Source organism: Monomorium pharaonis, chromosome 6 (assembly GCF_013373865.1).
Source record: "Monomorium pharaonis isolate MP-MQ-018 chromosome 6, ASM1337386v2, whole genome shotgun sequence".
In the NCBI taxonomy this organism is placed as follows: Eukaryota; Metazoa; Arthropoda; class Insecta; order Hymenoptera; family Formicidae; genus Monomorium; species Monomorium pharaonis.
In genome coordinates, this window is record NC_050472.1 from 284441 (window position 1) to 304657 (window position 20217).

Consider the following 20217-nt stretch of genomic DNA (forward strand, 5'->3'; position numbering starts at 1 on the left):
GGGCCACATTGAGTATATATGTAATTAACATTGCCCAAGTGCTATCTTTTTTTTAAATCTTTACTGTACTTATATAAATAATTGAAAATATTTTATATATTTTTTTTAATTTCCGAAATGTTTTCTATTTTAAATCTGACCCTTATTTTTCAATTTCGTATTCATCAAAAAATTAAAAAAATCTCCAAAGCTTACGGATGGGGTATATTGGGTACATGTATCTTAATAAATAATTAAGAATAATTATTAATAATTAAGCAATTATGAATATAATTCACAGAAGGACAGGACAGAAATATGTACGGAAGGGGAAAAGTAGAATAATTCAAAAAGTAGATCGAATAAAGTTCAATGATTTAATGTTGTAAAAAATGATACAGACTTTTTATTAAAATGTAGTATAAAATTGTCCAGTGAAACATGGTTAATATATTTGGAAACGTATAATACACTTTTACATTCTATTGATTGCACTATTTAAAGTCATGTTAACATCTGTTGCGTCTCGGCTCGGATACATAATGCTTAGCTTAAATCTTCTTGGCACTTACGGAGTTGGCTGTATTCTTTTTATACAAATAAGATAACCCCAAGTATATCACAAATTTTGTCATATAACTTATCGCTCGAGGTATTGTAGAAGATAACATAATTTTTTATCGCGGTTCATGCTGCGCAATGGTAATAAGTCAAAAAAATCACTAACAGTACATAATATATTTGGTGGATTTTATACTAATTCTATTAATAAGATAATATTACATTGATTCCACCACATCTGTGCTTCGCATGAGGAAGCTGTAACACAATCTTGAAATTATATTATAGATGTAAATATCTAAATACCTATCTAGATACAACAACGAATCCGCATAATAACGATTGATATCAAAGCATATAATTGATATTCGAATATACGCAGTACAAGAACAACGTATTACATTACATTATACATCACACATCTCCAATAATATATACTACATGTACATTTTGTACATTTATATACCTCAATATATATTGACATACGTAATTCGTTGTGTAGACTGTGTAAATCGTCTTAAATATCTAAAAGTCTAAATTTTATTGAAATATAATTTATATTTTACCTATGTTCAAGACAAACCATAAATTCGGATTTATCGCAGTATTTTATATATTATATATGTGTACACACACACACACACATTTTTTTATTAATATAAAGTTTTTTGTATTTTTTTTCTTTTCGTAAGGTCAATTACGCGTTAATTGTATATTTTAACACAAGTAACGTGAAACAGTTTAGAGTATATTGTCTGTACAAAACGGAGAGAATTTCTCTTTATAATTTACATTCATAATTATATATTGACATAATTGTGAGACAACATATAATCTTTGAAAAATTTACTATAATTTAATAAAATTCAATCAAACTATTTTATACAGAACAATTTAGTCAAATATTACTAAAAGTATAGTAAAATTTGTTGAAGTTTATGTTTTTTCCCACAACTACTATTATTTTAAAGGTAAACTTTAAAAGAAAATTCTCTCTCTAGATTTGTAATTATCCATAGTTTATTGCAATTTTAGTTTTAACATGTAATGAATGAGCAGAATAGCTAAATTAAAGCAAAATTTGATTTGATCGTGTTTTAATCTTATGTTGTGTGTATGTGTGTGTGTACAATTGTTAATGTATAAAAATAATCTAATGTATAGAAATAATCTTGAATCGAAAAAAGAAATTAACTAAAACTTTACTACACAATTGGCGCGCGCGATTTCATCAGTCTTAATTTACCAAACCAATATTTTATAAAGACGATAATATCATTTGATCTATACTCTATACCATAGAAATGCAATGATAAATATCCTTTGTAAAGTGAACAAGAACTCAATTTTAAAAATATATAGTATTTTCTTAGAAATAACACGACAAAACATGATCTATTTTTTAGTGTCTAATCTCTTATCGTTATTAAAGAATTAGACATGGCACATAAACAATTTAAGCGATAAGACATAAGCAGTAAGGAAAACAACAATTTAGATCTACTATCATTTACATTATATTTAAGTTATTAATTGTGGTTGACTGATTCGCTTACTGCTTAAGTTTGATTATTTAAGTTTTTCTGTGTACTATAATTCTATGCTTTTATTTGTACAATTAGGAATGTCTTTTTAGAATTTTGTTATTGAGTTTGAGGAATTGAGTAAAGTTATAATTTTTTACGCGAATGCCAAAATATTTACATTGAAAAGAATCTACGAATGCGATATGCTGCTAATCTATATGTATATTACGATAACATATAATTATCGTAATTACCGTTAATTTATTCACATGATTTCATCGTATGTATTAATATACATAAAAAAAATTTGACATAAATTTGTCTACGATCGTGTATGCACACGTTCTGTGCATACTTCAATGTGCACGCTTCTTACACTTTCCTAAGTTGTATATTTTAGAACAGTGCATTAATTTATTTTACAAATGTCTTAGCAACCTTTTATGTATCAAAATTCCCCCCTCCCCACATTTTCTTACACCGTTTCTCAGAGATGAACATCTCCCTGCAGGAACATTCAGTAAAGTTTTGCGTACAAACGGCGATCTCCTCTCACGTTAGGATCTTCATTTTGGCTACTCGTTTTATCCATGTATACCATTTCCGTTTTCTTGTCAGGCGATTCATCTACTGCCTTTTCCGTTGTGTCCTCCTAAAAAATTGTGCGTGTTAGTTGCGATAAAGAGTTGTTCTCCAAAGTCTGGCCGTGACAAAAATTATAAAGTTTTATGAAACATACACGTACCGTAGAACGTACACGTCGTTTCTTCTTGAAATATAGGAACGCTACGATACCAATCAAACATAATCCAACGACTATCATAGTTATTCCGATACTTAGCATCACTATTGGAAGAGCTAATAATATCCTTAAACTAGAAACCATCTCTTCGGTCATTTGTACTTTCAATTCGAACCATATCATCGGCATGTAGATTTTAGGTACATTCTTAAAGAGCCTAAACAAACAAGTTGTTTTTGTATTATAATTGTTAAGATCGTCTTAATTGATAAGAAAAAGATCTGTAAATGTGCTTATGTAATTTAATTGATTTTTTCTATTAATTTTTTATGTGCATTTACTTTTTATTAATTTCCTCTATTAATTTTTTTATGTGTACTTACGTCACAGTTTCTGATGGTTGCATAAGAAGATTAACTTGAAATCTTGCTATTACTTCTAGAGGAATTCCCGTCATCTGAAATATCAAGTATACTTTAGAAAACACTTACATCAGTTGAACGCCTAAGTGCTTTTATCGTATAACACGAATAATACAACACGATTGCTTTCTCAATAGCGCATATTATCGCAGCAGCGCCACATCCTCCGTGCTCGATAGGCCGGATGAAAGGCGATAGTAAAATTAGTATCTTGCCAGTAGCACACAGGGGTTGACTGACCGCGTTATTTCTATCGTGGATTTATTGTTCGCGCCCTAAAAACGATTAGCTTATACTCACGGGTTCGAGGGTGATGGAAAAGCTGTGATCCCTGTCGTTGGGTAATAATCCATCAACTTGGTTAAGAAGCACGGGATCGGCTTTATGAAAATGAGGTAGACTGATAAAGACTGGAGCACCGTAACGGCACGCGGTCATGTTTATTAGACCGGACGGCATGCACTCGCCACCGCAGAAGCAATGACCCATGTTAATGATATCCGGATCGTCATCTGAATACTCATCCGAACTCTTTTCGGATGAGCGATCGTTGTTGGAAACACTTTCGGTGGTCATGGTGATTCCCATCTCGGAGGAATGGTCGGATACGAAAAAGTCTTCGGTTGTCGTGGTCGGCTCAAAAAACTTCACTTGCTCATGAGGATAACGTCTCTTCGTGTTGTTCCCCAGAGTTTTTTTGTCGATGACATAACGATAGCCCTCGATGCCAAAGTGAGAAACCGTTCCCTCGTATTCGTAGATTAGCGGGCTCAAAAAAAAAATGACAGGAAATGAGGTCAAGAATCCAGTATCAATAAACTTTGCACCATTGCTTAAATTATTGAAACAATTAAAACAGGAAGTTGATAAAATAGATTATTCTTACGTTAACGCGGCGATAAAAAACATCTAAAGATAAAAAAATATTGTGTCGTAAAATAATGTTTATAAATAAAGCAAAAGTCTACAATCCGATATAGGTGATATATTATCTATATTTATATCATTTATGTAGTGATAAAATTAAAATTACATTGCCTCAATATTTAAATTTGTAAAAGTAAAATTCTGATTTCTCTTTACGCATTGATTTATTATTAGTAATGCATAAAACGAAAACGTAAAATTTATTTTGTTTAACTTGATATTCTTACCGGCATAATTCTGCGCTGAACAAAGTAATATCACCCTTCACTCTGTTGGGTGGCCAAAATTCACCCGCACCGCCTTCAATAACATTACAAGGACTCTTAAAAAATTTCGAAGTGTCTCTGTAATTCCATTTTCTCACGATTCCCAATTGGCTAATGTCATCCTCGCCTGTTTCCATATTTATGTGTCCATCGATTTCGGTGCTGCCATTTTTCTGCATAATTAAGTGGCAATAAATTTTAGTGTGTTTCTGTTTTATTTTCGTTTTTGATCTTTATCAAAAGAATAATACTAATTTATAGAATAATACTAATTTACTTTGAGACCTGAAAACACATTTATGTCTTGTTGCGGATTGATAACTACTCGTTAACGAAAAGTTTATGCCTTTGTCTGTTTTGCTGTAATATTTTTGTCGGCATTGATAAAGCGATGATTTAATTTATTTCCCATGTGAGCGACGCGTGTTATCATTATCTCTACGAACCCCAGTTCTTTCAATATATAATTATATCCACTCTAAAAGTATTTAGAGATATATCCTTTTTCGTACTAATTAACTATAATTTTTTTAAAGCAGTAACAAATCGGTATAATACATAATGTATCATTTCATTCGCTACGCGACCTATATGCGATCTCTTCCATTCATCATCAATTTAAGTCCGGTCACAAGTACTCTACCGTCGACTGTAACGCCATTGCCTAGTACCATGCAACTCGAATGCTCCATGCACTATTTGCTTGATATTAATAGCTTTTGCTCGTCGGTTTGAAGTGCTAATATAAAATAACATTTGGCATTGGAATGATCTCCAATGCCAAATGTTATTTTATATTAGCACTTCAAACCGTTGGTGAAAGAGAGATGAATAGTTTATTATAAAGTGATAAAAGTGGAAGGTATCTTCCAATATTTTGAGAGGTAGAATGATGCTGTACGCGCGTACGTAATAATGTTTAAAGCAAATAAAAAATTAACGATAGCGGGAAATGGTCATACAAATAACAAGCTTCCTGGCAAATGTACTTAATATGTCGTATGTGGTAAAATGGTTTCTTTGTACTCGACGACGATTAAGAATTAATAACTAAAAAGAAAGAAAAGAAGTTTGTTTTAATAAAAGTATACCTGGTAAAACCAGCCGAAACGATCGAAAAATGGAACGTCTTCAAGAGGCATCATTTTACCCATGGAAAGTAGACTGTCGGAATAGCCCGTAAACAGCAATTCATCTACCATTTTACTGGTGTAATATCGTCGGCTGGTGCTACTCAAGAGAAAAGACAGTGACTTCTGCCAATCGGGATCCCAGTAACGAATTTTGTGCACTGCAGACTGCAAGAACGAATAATATCTGTATAGCGTCTCTATTGTTTTCGGAAATGTTTGTTTTCCCTTTATATTAGAATAAAATTTAAAGATACAAAAAATTTGAATACGTAGTGGCCCATGTAGATAATTTTTTCTGTTACATTATGCTTTCGATATATGTGATTATTTTTTTTGTCTCTCGCATTAAAATTAACATTGGGAATTTAATTTATTGTATTCAGAACGCGACAAAAAATACAATAAGGCACTTTACCACAGAGACGCCATCCAAATTGGTAATGATTTCTCTGAGACTTCCATTGCTCTGTTTCTCATCGTAGTACCATATTCGTCGTTGTTTATAGCTGACAGTTTTATTCTCATGGTTAAACTTAATATCATCCTTTTGCCTTACTTCCCTGTAATTCATAATCGTATTTCTTTCATTTTTTCCGTTCTTATTTAGACTTGTGCAGACTAAAATTCTTTTTTATAATTGTAGAATATTATTCATAATTTTATGAATTAGAAGAAGATAACATTAATAAAACATGAACGGAGCATATAAGCAATCCTATTAAAGTCAAATAATATTTATATTTATTATTTTAATTGATATATATTTTATTGTTTAATGCATATATCTCTAATTCTAAGGTCGACCATTTTAGAATTGTAGTTTAGACATCTGACCTAGATATTTTGCTTATCAATATTAACGGGGCAATTGCTTCGCAACTAGGACGTAATGATGATGACCATACCTAATGTTCTCTTATTGTCAAAGGCACAATCTTTATATTACCAACACAAGATTAGGGACGGAAACAGGATTACGGGAGCAGAATTCTATTTTAAATAATTATATACTCTTGAGAGTATAAAAAAGAAGAAAAAGATTTACGAATAAACTTACGGTCATTGTCGCAAAGAATTATATACATATATAGTTCTATATTTTGCTGATCGTATAATTTCGTTTATTGATTGACGGAAACTGAATAAATTTAAAGTTTCTGTTACATTCTTAAAATTTAATCCAATTTGTGATGGCAATTTCTTTAAGTATGGAGATTGTTTTAATTTATTAAAACAGCTATTGTTGTTTTCGAAGAAACCGTTGACATAAATTATTAAGAATTACATTCTTCAGTTTTTTTATGAAGGCGCGTGAAGTGTGTTCTTGTGAAATGCAAATTATGAAATGTGTGGATGATATCGATACCCTGGAGCATTTAGTTAGTGTTTCGTACAGTTACCGGTTTGAGTATAAAAATACATTGAGGTAAACCAGTCGAATGAAGGACGTATGAGTGAATGAACGCATCTCGTGCACTTGTTGAAAAGTCGCGTGTTGTTATGGTCGAGTAGAAAGTAATTAATTAGTCAATTACTTCATATAGGCTTGCCTACGCATCACGCGCGACTTCTGTATTTTTTTTGTTCATTAAGATGTCAATGTATAACGAGGTTAACTATTTCTTCGTTATTGTCATCATTGAATTCGTTATTGTGTTGTAATTTCGTAGAACGATCAGAATATTTAATTATCTATATTATTACGTGTGACGTAAAGGAAAATTGCTAATACTGATAGGGGGTTCCTAAAACACATTCCTTTATTTCTCTAAAATATTTTATGAATAAAAAATTATTCGCTTAAATATTTAAAGACATAATTTATACCTATATCTGTGGTTTGTTTCTATATAAAATCAAAATACTTCATGTACATAAATAATATTCCTACGATTTTCTTTTGCAAATTGTGTAGTTCAAACATTAGTAAGTATATTATAGGTAATATTAAATTATTTTATATTTCTAGCGCCCTAATTGTTTTATTTTCTCTTTCTATTTTCTTTTATAATGCGGCAAACATAAAATCAAAATACTGATAGAAAACGCTTTCTAAATTGTATTTATGTTCCCATTTAATTTTCACGTTTGTTTAAAAAATATAATCTAAAATTAAAATGGTATATTAGTATCAGCGATCGTTCTTTTTGTATGTTATATTTTAATTTTCGTTTTCTTTCAGATATTTTCTTATTGCCAACATTAATAAGCAATTGCATCTTGTAAGATAATTTTAATATCGAGATTAATAGAATTGAATAGAATTTATTACTTTAACATATATCAATTATTACTTTAACATTGCCAAGAAAGGATTTGGTTTATCCACAAATATTATCCACACACCTATTTATACCATATCTATTTATTTAATTTAACATGCCTAGGCTCCTACATTAACAATAGTGAACTTATTCACTATCGCTTATCCCTAATTTGAACTATTTTCGCATTTATTTATTATTGCCTAAATATCAAGATTAATTGTTACATATTTAATTTTGTGACTTTTTTAAGATGATTTACATTACGTATAATTGATAAATTGTTTATTTTGTCCAAAGATCAATTAGTTTTGTTAACAAATTCAATTGTTTGTTTAACAATAATTGTTTATAAACTAAAAAATATGCTTTAAAATATTAATTTTACTATAGTACGTTTATAAGCAAAATTAATCTGATTAAAATACATTGTTGAATTGGCTACTATGCAATCGTAATTTTATCTGAAGTGGTATGCGCGCGTCAATTGTGCGACCTTCAAACATTATGTTTCCGCGGTCATCGACTTATAGTATTGTTTTGAATTCGGTTCAGCGAGGAATGCCACCCGGGCTAGACGAGTTTTCGTCCGGTTCACGGTTGCAGGAGCATCTATCATACCGTTTTACTGCTCGTGCTGCTTGTCAGTGTCAGCAAAAAAATAACGTGAAGCCACCCGAATAGTTATTAAAATACGCGTGAAAAGGTTTGATTTTACGTTACAAGTGTATTTTTCTACTATATTTGAATACTGTTCACAAAGTTTTACGATGGTATAAATCTGGAATATTGTCAGATGTTCGAAAACATCATTGTCGCTTGTGAAGAAAAACAAACTGGGCAAGGTAATAATAAATAAATATTAACTACTTTTCCCTTTTAAAAGACACAAATCGACACAGGTTGTCGATACTCGAGCACAATTTGCCACAGTTACATGAAATACAATATACAGTATGTGTAAGATGCCTAATCTAACAGTGAGATATTAGCCAGGAGCCTAGGCATGCCATATGTACGGCATCAAGTAAGACGTTACATTTTCCTAATTCTGTTCTGTTTCTGTGAGCTTCAGGTGGCCTTTCTCGCCGAACCGAGTATAGATATTTTAATATATTGATAAATATTTTTGAACAAATTCATGCACATACATGAAAATTATTAATGAGTCTTGCTTAAGAAATTAATTTTTGGCGTAGTCGTTGTGTAAGAGAGCGTGCTCTTTTACGTGTTTATTTGCGGCGTTTTCGTAAATCAAAAGCTATAATTGATATCGTTTATTCGGGTGAAAGTTACTTACCTGAAGTAGTAAGGTCCAACTTGATTAAAGTGCGGTTTTTTTACATTAAGTTCCTCCGGATTGGTCCAGTTAAAGAGATACATTTTCATAAATATTGGCGGGAGGTTGCTAGTGTCTTTCCATACCTCAAAGCTTTTAGAAGTCGGAGAGAGGGCCAATTCCTAGAGATGAAAAGAAATAGTTAACGAAAGAAACAATAAATAACAATCACTTTATAGTCTGATAATGTTTCGCTGATTGCACCCAAATGCAATGATTTCAATGCAAATGATTTTCTTATAAAGTGCCACTTAGCTATTCAGATCACAGTTTTTTACAGTTGATGAATACATGCAACAATTATCAATTTATACAATAGCTATTGATTACAATAGTAAAAAAAAAGAACAATTTGTATATCATTATGAATGAACATAAAACTTAATTATATTTATACTATATTATATTATTATACTATTACAATTTATCATTCTTATGTCGCGACGTAACAGCTTGTCATTATGATGATTTATCAATACAATCGGAATAAGATTAGATATTGCATCCAAAATAGTTAGTTAATTAATTGTAAATTGTAATAAGAAAACGTGATAAGAATCGCATTGGTGGCCAATCTAAAATAAGAATCTATTCGCGCAGCTGCCAATAATCTTTGTGTCGCGCCAGTTTCACGAACAGTGTAGTAGGGAAAACAAAGGCAGACCGAGACGCGACATAAGAAAGATCCGTTGTTTCTACCTTTATCAATCCGAGATTATTCGCGTGCGATGGTGTTACAGTGGTCCAAATGAACAATATTCTGTTCAAAATAGGCTACAGGTCGTATTTTTTAACCGATTTGCATGATCCTTGGACAGAAATACTCGGAAATAAATTCTAAAAAAAAACTGTGAGAGCAGATTTTTTAATTTCTTTGCTTATGCAAAAATATTTAAATAAATAAAGTGATAAATTAGCATTTTTCCACTAAATTATTTTTTATCTAGCTACAAACCAGATTTTGTGTTTTGTATTTAGTGTGTGTGTGTGTGTGTGTGTGTGTGTGTGTGTGTGTGTGTGTGTGTAAAAACTGACTGAATCAGCCTTCATTTGATTGAAAAAATGCTAATTTATTACTTTATTTATTTAAATATTTTTGCATAAACAAAGAGATTAAAAAATCTGCTCTCACAGTTTTTTTTTAAATTTATTTCCGAGTATTTCTGTCCAAGGATTATGCAAATCGGTTAAAAAATACGACCTGTAGCCTATTTTGAACAGAATATTGTTCATTTGGACCACTGTGCGGTGGCGTGAAATGGAACCGTTTGTGACGTGCCGCGACACAGAGAAACACCAATTAATGGGACAATCGGCCACTTTTCCAATCGGGCCGGCACTAGCGCCGAGACAAGTGTTCAGTTTCTAAATGCATAGTATGTGGATCAGTTTAACGAGTGATCTTATCGTAAATGACATTCTGCTTGCGATATAATATTTGACGCATTTAATATATAAAATGATTTATTTCTCCGCAATTGCGATTGAAAAATATGTGACGCGCGTTATTTTGTCGCAAGGAAAGTTCGATAAATGATGATTAATCATCATTTTGAAAGACAACAGCACGTGCCAGGGTTAGCGTCTTTGCTAAGAATAAAACTAATTTATATATAAGATAATTTAATATTTATTGGAAAATAACAAAGAAGATCAAAAAGGTTATCTGCGATATATACATAAAATGAAAATGAGTAAATTGATGGTGTTTTGCTTTTTATATATAATTAAAAATTATTTATATATTTTTATAATTAATTAAATCAAAATATTATTCGCTTTATTTGAAATAACAAATAATATATTTAGAAGCAGCAGGCAGAAGCAGTAGATAATAGAAAATACTAAAATAATAACGCTGTGATTAATTTATTTAAAATATTTATTCATAATTTACGTTAATTACTAGATCATGAAACTGTTTATTTTCAAGTCAAATATATTCTGACTTTAAATATTGAAAATTATATGATTTCATTATTAATTGTTTTCATTGAAAACTTTTTTTCCGTAAATCGATAATTTGACAATAACATGAATAGGTGAGCCACGTATCGTCATATTGAGATAAACAAGATTAGATTATTGATATCAATATTCAATTTTCTCACACAATCTCCACTAATCTCCATTTCAAATTTCACTTATCAAAACGAGTTAAAGCAGATCTCGGCAGTAAAGACATCTAACTAACGCGCAGCGCGTACAAGGAAGAAAAAATGCATTACAAAACTTGTTTGACGTTACAAGTCCGCTTCTTAAAACGAAAAAACATATGAGAATATGGTGTCACATGAATAAATATAACAATCATTGTCCGCACTCACTTTTTGAAGAATTTGATGGAAAACTGTCGGCCATAGGAAGCAGAGGGAGTTGCCAAGGGCTACCAAAAAGAGCCCTAGAATCGCAAAACTAAGCGATTTGTTCAGCCACGGCCTCATAGTGACGCGTGTATCTCCACATGCACTGATCCTAGTCTCTTCAGCATGTGCACCCTGAACTCAGGCGTTCGGCCTTTTCGTTAATCACTTCTCTCACTCCGCGTCTCCAGTCAGGCTTCAAGTGTCTGCAAGATAAAACGTATCTAATCTACCAGTCAACGAGTTTATGTCGTAGTTGTGTATATATGTAAGCGTGCGTGTGCACGCTTGTTGCGTGTGCGTCGTACGTTTCTTTAAGCCAATGGAGTTTCCGAGTCAACTAGGAATGTGTAGGCGTCGACACGTTCGAATTCATATATGTTGACTATAGCATGTTATATTTGTGAGCGTTTTAAAGACTCTTTCAAAGGTTGGAGCAAGAAAAAATTTGGGCAAAACAATACTAAAGCGCGCTTGTTAGCAGTTTTAGGCGGAAAAGAAACTTATTAGATTTAAAATTTACAATAGATTATTTTATGACAAAAAATCGCATGCTTTTTAAACTGTAAAATTAATGGAAGAAGAGAAAAGACATTTGCACTTACACATAAAAGAAAATAATATTTGAATAGATATTCTTTCAGTGCAAAAATATCAAACAAGAATATATTGAATGTTTATGTGCATAGGACTTTGACTCTATATTGTACTCAATACATAATATCCATAATATTAAGGAATGAGTAGAATAATAGTCGTCAAACTGGGAATATTTTATTGTAAATTGACTACTATTCATTCCTTGGTTATAATTACTGACGACATTAAGCTATCTCAATTTTTGTTGATTACCCATAACGTGATATATTATTAATGACTCAATACAGAATACGGGTTACTTTTCATTCGTGTTCATCCTTTTATGTAACAAAGCTTTTATATAATCGTTGAGCAATAATAATTAACAATTATTGTAATTAACAATAATTACGGAATAAATCAAAATTCGTTAACTAAGAAAATTATAACAATTATAATTGATATAAAACTAAGTCGCTATAAAAAATTATGTCATATTTATTTTGCCACTATATTTGCGTACAAGTTTTACATAAGAAAGTAAAATTGTTTTTATTTGAATTTTTATTTTGCAATAATTTAGATATGTTTACGTCATAGAATGATTTAATCAATAAATAATTAAATAGTAAATTAAAATTTACAAAGTGGTTTTGATAAATCTATGGAACTAATGCAAAGAAGTTACAAAAAATGGATTATATTTGCAAAACAATTATTTTTTAGATGTATATATTAATAATGCATAAAATTATGTAAGTTGCAATTTATGCTTAATTTTAAATTATGCTGTTTATTAATCAAATTGATTCTTTAATAATATTTAAATGTTACGTAAGCAAAATGTTCTTGTAACACATAAAATTAGAATTATGAACAATTTTTTGTGATTAAAGTCTTTTACTTGACATTGATAAAAACAAAATCATTAAATAGTAAATTATAATTTTAGATTATATTTTTGATTACATATTTACTTTTCGATGTAAGTTGATTTCTTATTTATGTAAATTGATTTCTACTTCGATGTAAACTGATTGATATATACTATACATGCTATTCTAGAATGAAAAAGTACAAATAAATAATATTACTTGTACATAATTTTTATTGAAACGCAATGTTTATCTCAAAACAATTTTTTCACATATTTTATAATTACATTACATTATGTCGACTTCAAAGTTAAGATTTTTTCTTTTAAGACCTACTTTTTAATGCAGAAACTGTTGTTCAGTGAACTGCTGAAGTTACAGTTCTTTTACATTTGATTAAAGCACACGAAAAACTAATTCTATTCTAGATGTAAATAATATAAATAATATAAATAAATAATTGGCAGACTGTTGAATCTGTCAAATTTAGGAAACACTCCGCGCGCGTCTCTACGATCCGATTCTCTACACGACGCGTTTATTACTGTCGAGTACTGTGAATCAACAGGCAGTATCTAACATCTGTTATCCCCACCACATTTAGGGAGGATTCCTCCGGCCATCTCTGTCCCTTACGCCCTGGCGACCGCGCCTTGTTCCCTTTCAGATAGTCCCCCTCGTGGTTACCAGTCCAACAAATTGGTTGCTGCGTGGATCACGTGGGAAGACTTTGGCCTTCTGTCGACTTGACGCGTTCCTTATCACGTCAATTACATGTAACTTGGTATTCGGGCCATGTGGACTATTGATATAATCGACATTATGTTATATTTTAATAATGCATATATCTTATATACATATTTATAAAATCACAAAACTTACTAGTGTTACCGTTTAACATGGTTTAACACGAAATACTCTACAGCGTACAAAATTAAAAATTTTATTTAAACGTTTTATTTAAGTAATTTAGTATTAAAGAGATAGATAATGTAATATCTTTATATAATTAAAATATTAAACAACTTTAGCGAGAAGAGTGGACTATCGATAATAAATTGGGTTAAATTCTTTCATCGCGACTGAGTTTGTCTCTTCTCCAAACTCTTTATTTTCAGAACTCATCGTGAATACTATTCAAAGAAGTATTTGTAAACAAATGCTTACACTTGTATAATGTTACAAAAAAATCAGTAAAGGTGTATCCTCTTTCAAATTTAATTTGAATAAACGAGCATACATATACGTTGAAATAAATAATTATTAATATATAATGTACTTGCTTAACCTTAAGGAGATATAATCGAAAAATTCAAATACTCCAATCTGATTAAAAATTATATAGAATATTATTTTTTAAAATTATAAATTATAATATTACATTAAAATTTTAAACTATACAGTTTCTAAGAAAATAAAAGTTTAATTGGTCCTTTTATTTAGTATTGTTTATAATTTTTTAACATATTATAAATAATTTTAACATATTACGTTTGTCTTAAAAGGAAGCATTCCAATAATTACAATATTGTAATAATTTTTTTTAATATACAGCACATTTTATGAATTATTTTTCTATATTACATTATTGTATATAAAAAATAATTACGTTACATTAGAGATTATAATATAATATGTATAAAGAATAAATAAATTATGAAAATTTTAAAATATATCGCTACTTTGAAATGTTCAACTACCAGGAATGTTGAACTTCTTTGTACACTTTTGTGGCACACTTTATTCCTACCAATTAAGCCAATAGTGTTAAATTGAACTTTTCGTTTGCTGCTGTGTGTTATTAGTCACGTATTTCATGTTGATCGCATGTCTCAAGGAGAATGCGCATACATAAAAGTGGAGAACGTTTGTCATTTGGAATAAAATTTTGCAGAACAAAAACAGTTACACAAAACTCTGCAAACAGATTAACGTTTTTGCATTACAAATATAACGTACTTTACCTAATAAAGCTGTGTGTCTAATAAATTTGAAGAGCTTAATAAGAAGGAAGGCCCTATCGGTGATAAACTGTTGTTGGCCTTGTTACGTCGCGGCTTTACATGAAACGTGAATAAATTATCATCGCATGGTCGAACCGCGTCGGTGCATCGAATGGAAATAATCTGATTTTGTAGTTCCTACGCAGCGTTTACCGACACTTCCTTGTCTATGATTAGAACTCGAATGAAGATAGTTATCTAACAATAAAACGGTTAACTTAAAATCTGCACAGAAGAAAGTAATCAAATAAAATGTGTAATTGCGGGCTACCAACTACGGATATACTCAATACAATAATATTTGCTATTAATGCAAGTACAATGTTCATATTGCAATATCATATGCTATTGTATTGAGTATATTTGTAGTTAGCAATTTGCAACTATACATTAGGTGTAATCAATTACCTTTTTTTTCCGTGTGTTTATTCTACAGGAAAGAAACGCAATTCAAATCAATATCCTTGATATTATTACTATACATTGCAAAAACATGCATCTTAAAGTGTAATTATCAATTCTAATAACTGAAAATGATCTTGCTTTTAATATTTTAATGTCAGTCACAACCAATTGACATCTCAATTCTATGTGAAAAAAATTTTCCTTGTACTTTGTCAGACGATGATTAAAATAACACCGATACACTTAGAGGACGTCTTCTAATAGAATTGGAAGAATACATGTCGCGGATATAATACACCAAAGAGTTTTTTTTTCATCCTCGAAATTTATTTATTGTCTGCCGACACGCCCATGGCTGTCCACGGACATGCTCCTCAATATCTCTAAGTGATCACTCTCAGACTCACTTACAGATCCCCGCCCGGTCTTCAGTCTCGACCTCCTTTCCTCAGATATCGTATACGGGGAGATCAAGTCTAACGCGTTAACACGCGACGTTTAAGAAGCGCATCAGACAACGCATAATCTCTTCCTCACTTTCTTTCCTTTCGTCATCAGCCATTGTAGCGTCACTGCTGCGTTCTTTCCACTATTCTTATTTAAAATGCTTTCTAACATATACATGTTCGTAATGTCATTAGGAGTAATTTATATGAATCACATGAGAAGTACACCGTTTTTCCGGTTATTTGAGGTCTCTCGGTCGTTTACGGAGAGGAAAACAATAATTGCAGTATAGTAGAGCAGCGTTTGTAATTCACAACGATTCCTCGACGCGACAAACCCAAGACTGCTGATACAACCTGGATGATAGATCGCACTCTCGGCAGGTAGCAAGCCTCTGAAGTGCCACCACCTCTCCTTCAACCCTTGTGTTACACGCCAGTCATTGCGCTATTTATCGACGAGGAATCTTTGTATCTTATCTCACCTCGTTAATTGACCTTTGAATTTTGACCTGCAGAAATACGTTTACTGCCTGTGTAAATACGATCGGGTTAGTACACTAGAATTGATTCAATTAATTTTTGTATACTGACACGAAATGACAAAGGATATTTGGGCTATGATAATGGTCCTGACAAATGGAAGAAATTAGATTCCGAAATTATATATAACTGTTGAAGAGACCAAAAGATAAAACTTGCTCGAAAAGTAGTTGGGTAGAAGCCAATTTAATATCACGTTTTGCAGATAATAAAATTCCAGTGAATTTGCAAGAGCTTAAACAAATTTTATGAAAGCTGAAATTTGCTTTGTATTGAAACGAAAGAAGCGTAAAGTACTCTTAAAAATGTCTTATAAATTTTTTGTATATATATATATATATAGATATATATATATATATATATATATATATAGTGATTAATACGATTTTTCATGGTAATCAATCTAGCAATTAATAATTATTTTAATCTTGATTAGAAGCTTTAAATTATTATCAGTTAAATTGGAAATATATTACAATATATAATGTATCACGAGAGTCAAATTGTTTCTAAGGAAAAAACGATTTAATATCTTTTCTAACAGTATAGTTTAACATATAGATGCATTATATTACGCTGTTTATTGATTACATTGACATCTTGAATACAATGCCTATTAGCCTTCATTGAGATTCAAGAGGATATTACCTTCAGGCGTCATAATTTTCATCGGCTTTAATTTAATCAATTGCTCTCGGAAAATTAGTTCTTAGAAGGTCAAAGGAGTATTGGTCTAAGTGATCGAATTTGTGACCGCTTTGTATTATGTGTTTAAAAGAATCATAATTTAATATGAAATTCTTATTATGCTAAAATTATTGTCTACACTGAGAGAAAAATGTTCGAATTGAGAATCATATATTTCTTATGACGTTTCCTCGATATTTATTTATTCTAAAAAAAATTTATTTGTGAAAACGAATATATATTTCTATGAAATACATCTCATTTTTCTTATTAATTGGTTTATTTTCCTACAATAAATTTTTTAGTAAAATAAATATGTCACATGAAAAAATTTTAGTATTTTTCTTTAATAAATGGTTTTCTTTAAATGGGGCGATTAAATGTTTTACCAAATAACTAGGAGGATTCTGTAGTCACCAGTAATAATTAACTAATATAATAGTATTGTCGACCAACTGATAGATCTTTATTATTAGATATTCAGCATACAAAACGTTTCGACCTTAATTTTAGGTTCTTATGAAGTGAAAAAAAATTGCAGGATATGAGACGTAGATTTAGGAAAACACAATAATTCCATGAACTTGTTTCTACAAAGTTATTGTTAGAATTATTGTGTTTCCTGAATCTATGTCATCATATATTGCGATTTTTTTTCACTTGATAAGGACCTAAAATTAAGGTCGAAACATTGTATATGCTATCTAATAATAAAGTCAGTTAGTCGATTATACAATACTATTATTGGTTGAATGTTTTATTTCTAGCAAATAAATGATTTATTTTTACGCACACTGGATGTTATCTTTTTAAGTAAGGTATATTTACAGAAATATATTTCAGAAGTATATTTCATAAAATATTTCACTGAAATGTATATTTATTTTCACAAATAAATTTTTTATAACAAATAAATATTGAAGAAAATATCACAAGAAATATTTGGTTCTCAATACTTCGACAGTGTACACTGAGAGAAAAATGCTTACATTGAATTAATGATTAGTAAAAACGCTATAAATTTATTTTTTAGAAATGAATGTTATTTGTCTATAAATGTCAAATACTTTTAACCAAATATTTGATTGGTACAAAAAATTGATTTGTCTGAAATAAATTTATATTTAAAGTAAAAATTATACGAATTTTTTTTCACAATTAATAAGGAAAGTTAAGTATTTTTCACATAAATATATATTTCATCGTTATAAGTCAAATTTTTTTTAATATCGAAGAAAATATTATAAGTAAAATTTGCGTCTCGGTATCTCGACATTTTTCTTTCAGTGTACAGAAAATAGATGTCATAATTAATCTTAATTCAAAGTCTGGTAAACATTGAAATAATTTGATAACGACGTATCTTGTGCAATGTATTGCATGTTGTTGCACAGTATTGATAAACTCAAACAATGGAAAAAATCAAAAGTAAAAAAATGCAAATTAAGCATACATGTAATGATAAACTTTTTGATCTTTTGCATATGTTATCAGGAAAATCCATACTTTAAACAATAATAAATGAATGAAATAAGGAAGATATATAATTTTGCACAACGCGGTGTTAATACTTAATGCACATTTTACGAGATTGTATAATGCATTTTTCTCTGATTTGTCAATTATACTTAGTTATAATTGTTATTTATATATAAGTTTTTTCTTAATTAATACCATACAAACACCTTCTAGAGATGTTAAAGAATATGTAAGAATCACTTAGAAAATTTTATTATTTGAAATAAAAAACTAAAAATAACATTTATGCTACACTATAAAAGAGATTGAAAAATAAAAGTATACATTAAGTGTTAATTGCCAAAATTGATTTCCAGAGTATGGTTATTAACGACGTCAAGTTTTTAAAACATGATACATAATCAATGAGGGAATAATTTTTGAATCTTCTGAATATAATGTTGGCCTTATAAAATTACATCATTTATGCATATATAGTGAATGTAAATGTCATTACATTTATTTTGGCTCTGCGTTTTTATTATGAATAACGATTCGTCTTTTTGACGATTCGTCGCTAAAAGAAGTCATTATCTTCCAGCAAAGACGACGCCAAGTGCTATTCATTTGTACAGAAACATCGTCCTCTTTGTGGATCACCGGACTGCTATCAGTCGACTGCTTATGAAGCCCGTCAACCTTCGTTCCCTCGTTTGCTAGCAAAAGCCAGTCGTCATACTCACCTCCTACGTCAATGAAGACGACATCGACCGCAAGCCAATTTACCAGATGCGATTTTGTGTCTAAACAATTCGCGCCCCTTTCGTGTCTGGTATGATGGTAGTGACTTACACGTGGTGTAAACAATGTCTTCTATGTTATTAGTTATTACGGTCAGTAAACAATAAAATAACAAAAAGCGCGGATGGGTACATAAAAATATCTCTCTTACGTTTTTAGAGGAACAACATGAGGTTGCTATTTCGCTTAAATATCTTAACCACTTTCTATATTTCTAGTATCTCAACAAATCTACTGTATGTAATCTCAACAACAAATCAAAATGGAAAGAATAAGTTTAGTCGTTAGAAATGCAGAGAACTTTGAGCAAGTGATAATATATTTTTCTAAGTTATTTTTGATAAAGTTTTATCAGTAGCAATTATTCGTTTCACTATCTTTTATGTGATGCAATATGGAGATTCTTCCACGCTTTTAATAATACATTAATATATTCATATTAGCCTGGATAATATGTACATGGGTCATCATAATAATTTATAAATAAAATGATATGATCTGCAAACTAATTACTTACTTTTAAACAAGCAAGTTGTATCTATTTCAATAAATAGGCAAGGTATAAGTACGGTGAGAGAAAACTGCCTAATTTCAAAAAAAGTAATAAAAAAAATAATTAAAAACAAAATATAAATTATAGCGTATTTAGATTGAACGAAAATTCAATCGCAGATATAGCAGATCCGTTGTTTTTGAACGGATTTGATCATATTTTTAGATTTGTCATTAATATTTATTCATTATCTTTTGAAAGAGTAATTTGATTGGACAGTTTTTTCACCATATTACCATTTATTTCTTAAGCCTATAAGAAAAAGTATAATTTGTCTAATCCTCAAAGTAATCAGCTGATTTTATTCGCAGATTATATCTTTCACTTTTAGTGATTGACTAACCC

General features: G+C 30.2%; 1 protein-coding gene across 5 annotated transcripts; it reads right to left on the reverse strand.

Moving 5' to 3' along the window:
* Positions 1-342: 342 nt before the first annotated feature.
* Positions 343-16004, reverse strand: LOC105837159 (protein peste). Of its 5 annotated transcripts, XM_036288155.1 has the most exons (12): positions 15388-16004; positions 14941-15177; positions 13572-13778; positions 11487-11728; positions 9121-9281; positions 5972-6116; positions 5515-5721; positions 4385-4596; positions 3531-3999; positions 3192-3265; positions 2806-3025; positions 2584-2718 (listed from the first exon to the last, which is right to left on the reverse strand). In XM_036288155.1, exons 4-12 carry the CDS (start codon positions 11601-11603, stop codon positions 2584-2586), a joined length of 1740 nt encoding a protein of 579 aa, XP_036144048.1. In that variant the 5' UTR covers positions 11604-11728; positions 13572-13778; positions 14941-15177; positions 15388-16004. The 5 variants fall into 5 exon arrangements, with proteins under 5 accessions (XP_036144051.1, XP_036144052.1, XP_036144048.1 ...); XM_036288158.1 differs by lacking the exons at positions 13572-13778; positions 14941-15177; positions 15388-16004 and adding an exon at positions 13313-13540 and having other exon boundaries at positions 343-2718; XM_036288159.1 differs by lacking the exons at positions 13572-13778; positions 14941-15177; positions 15388-16004 and adding an exon at positions 13313-13537 and having other exon boundaries at positions 343-2718; positions 2812-3025.
* Between the last annotated feature and the right edge of the window lie 4213 nt (positions 16005-20217).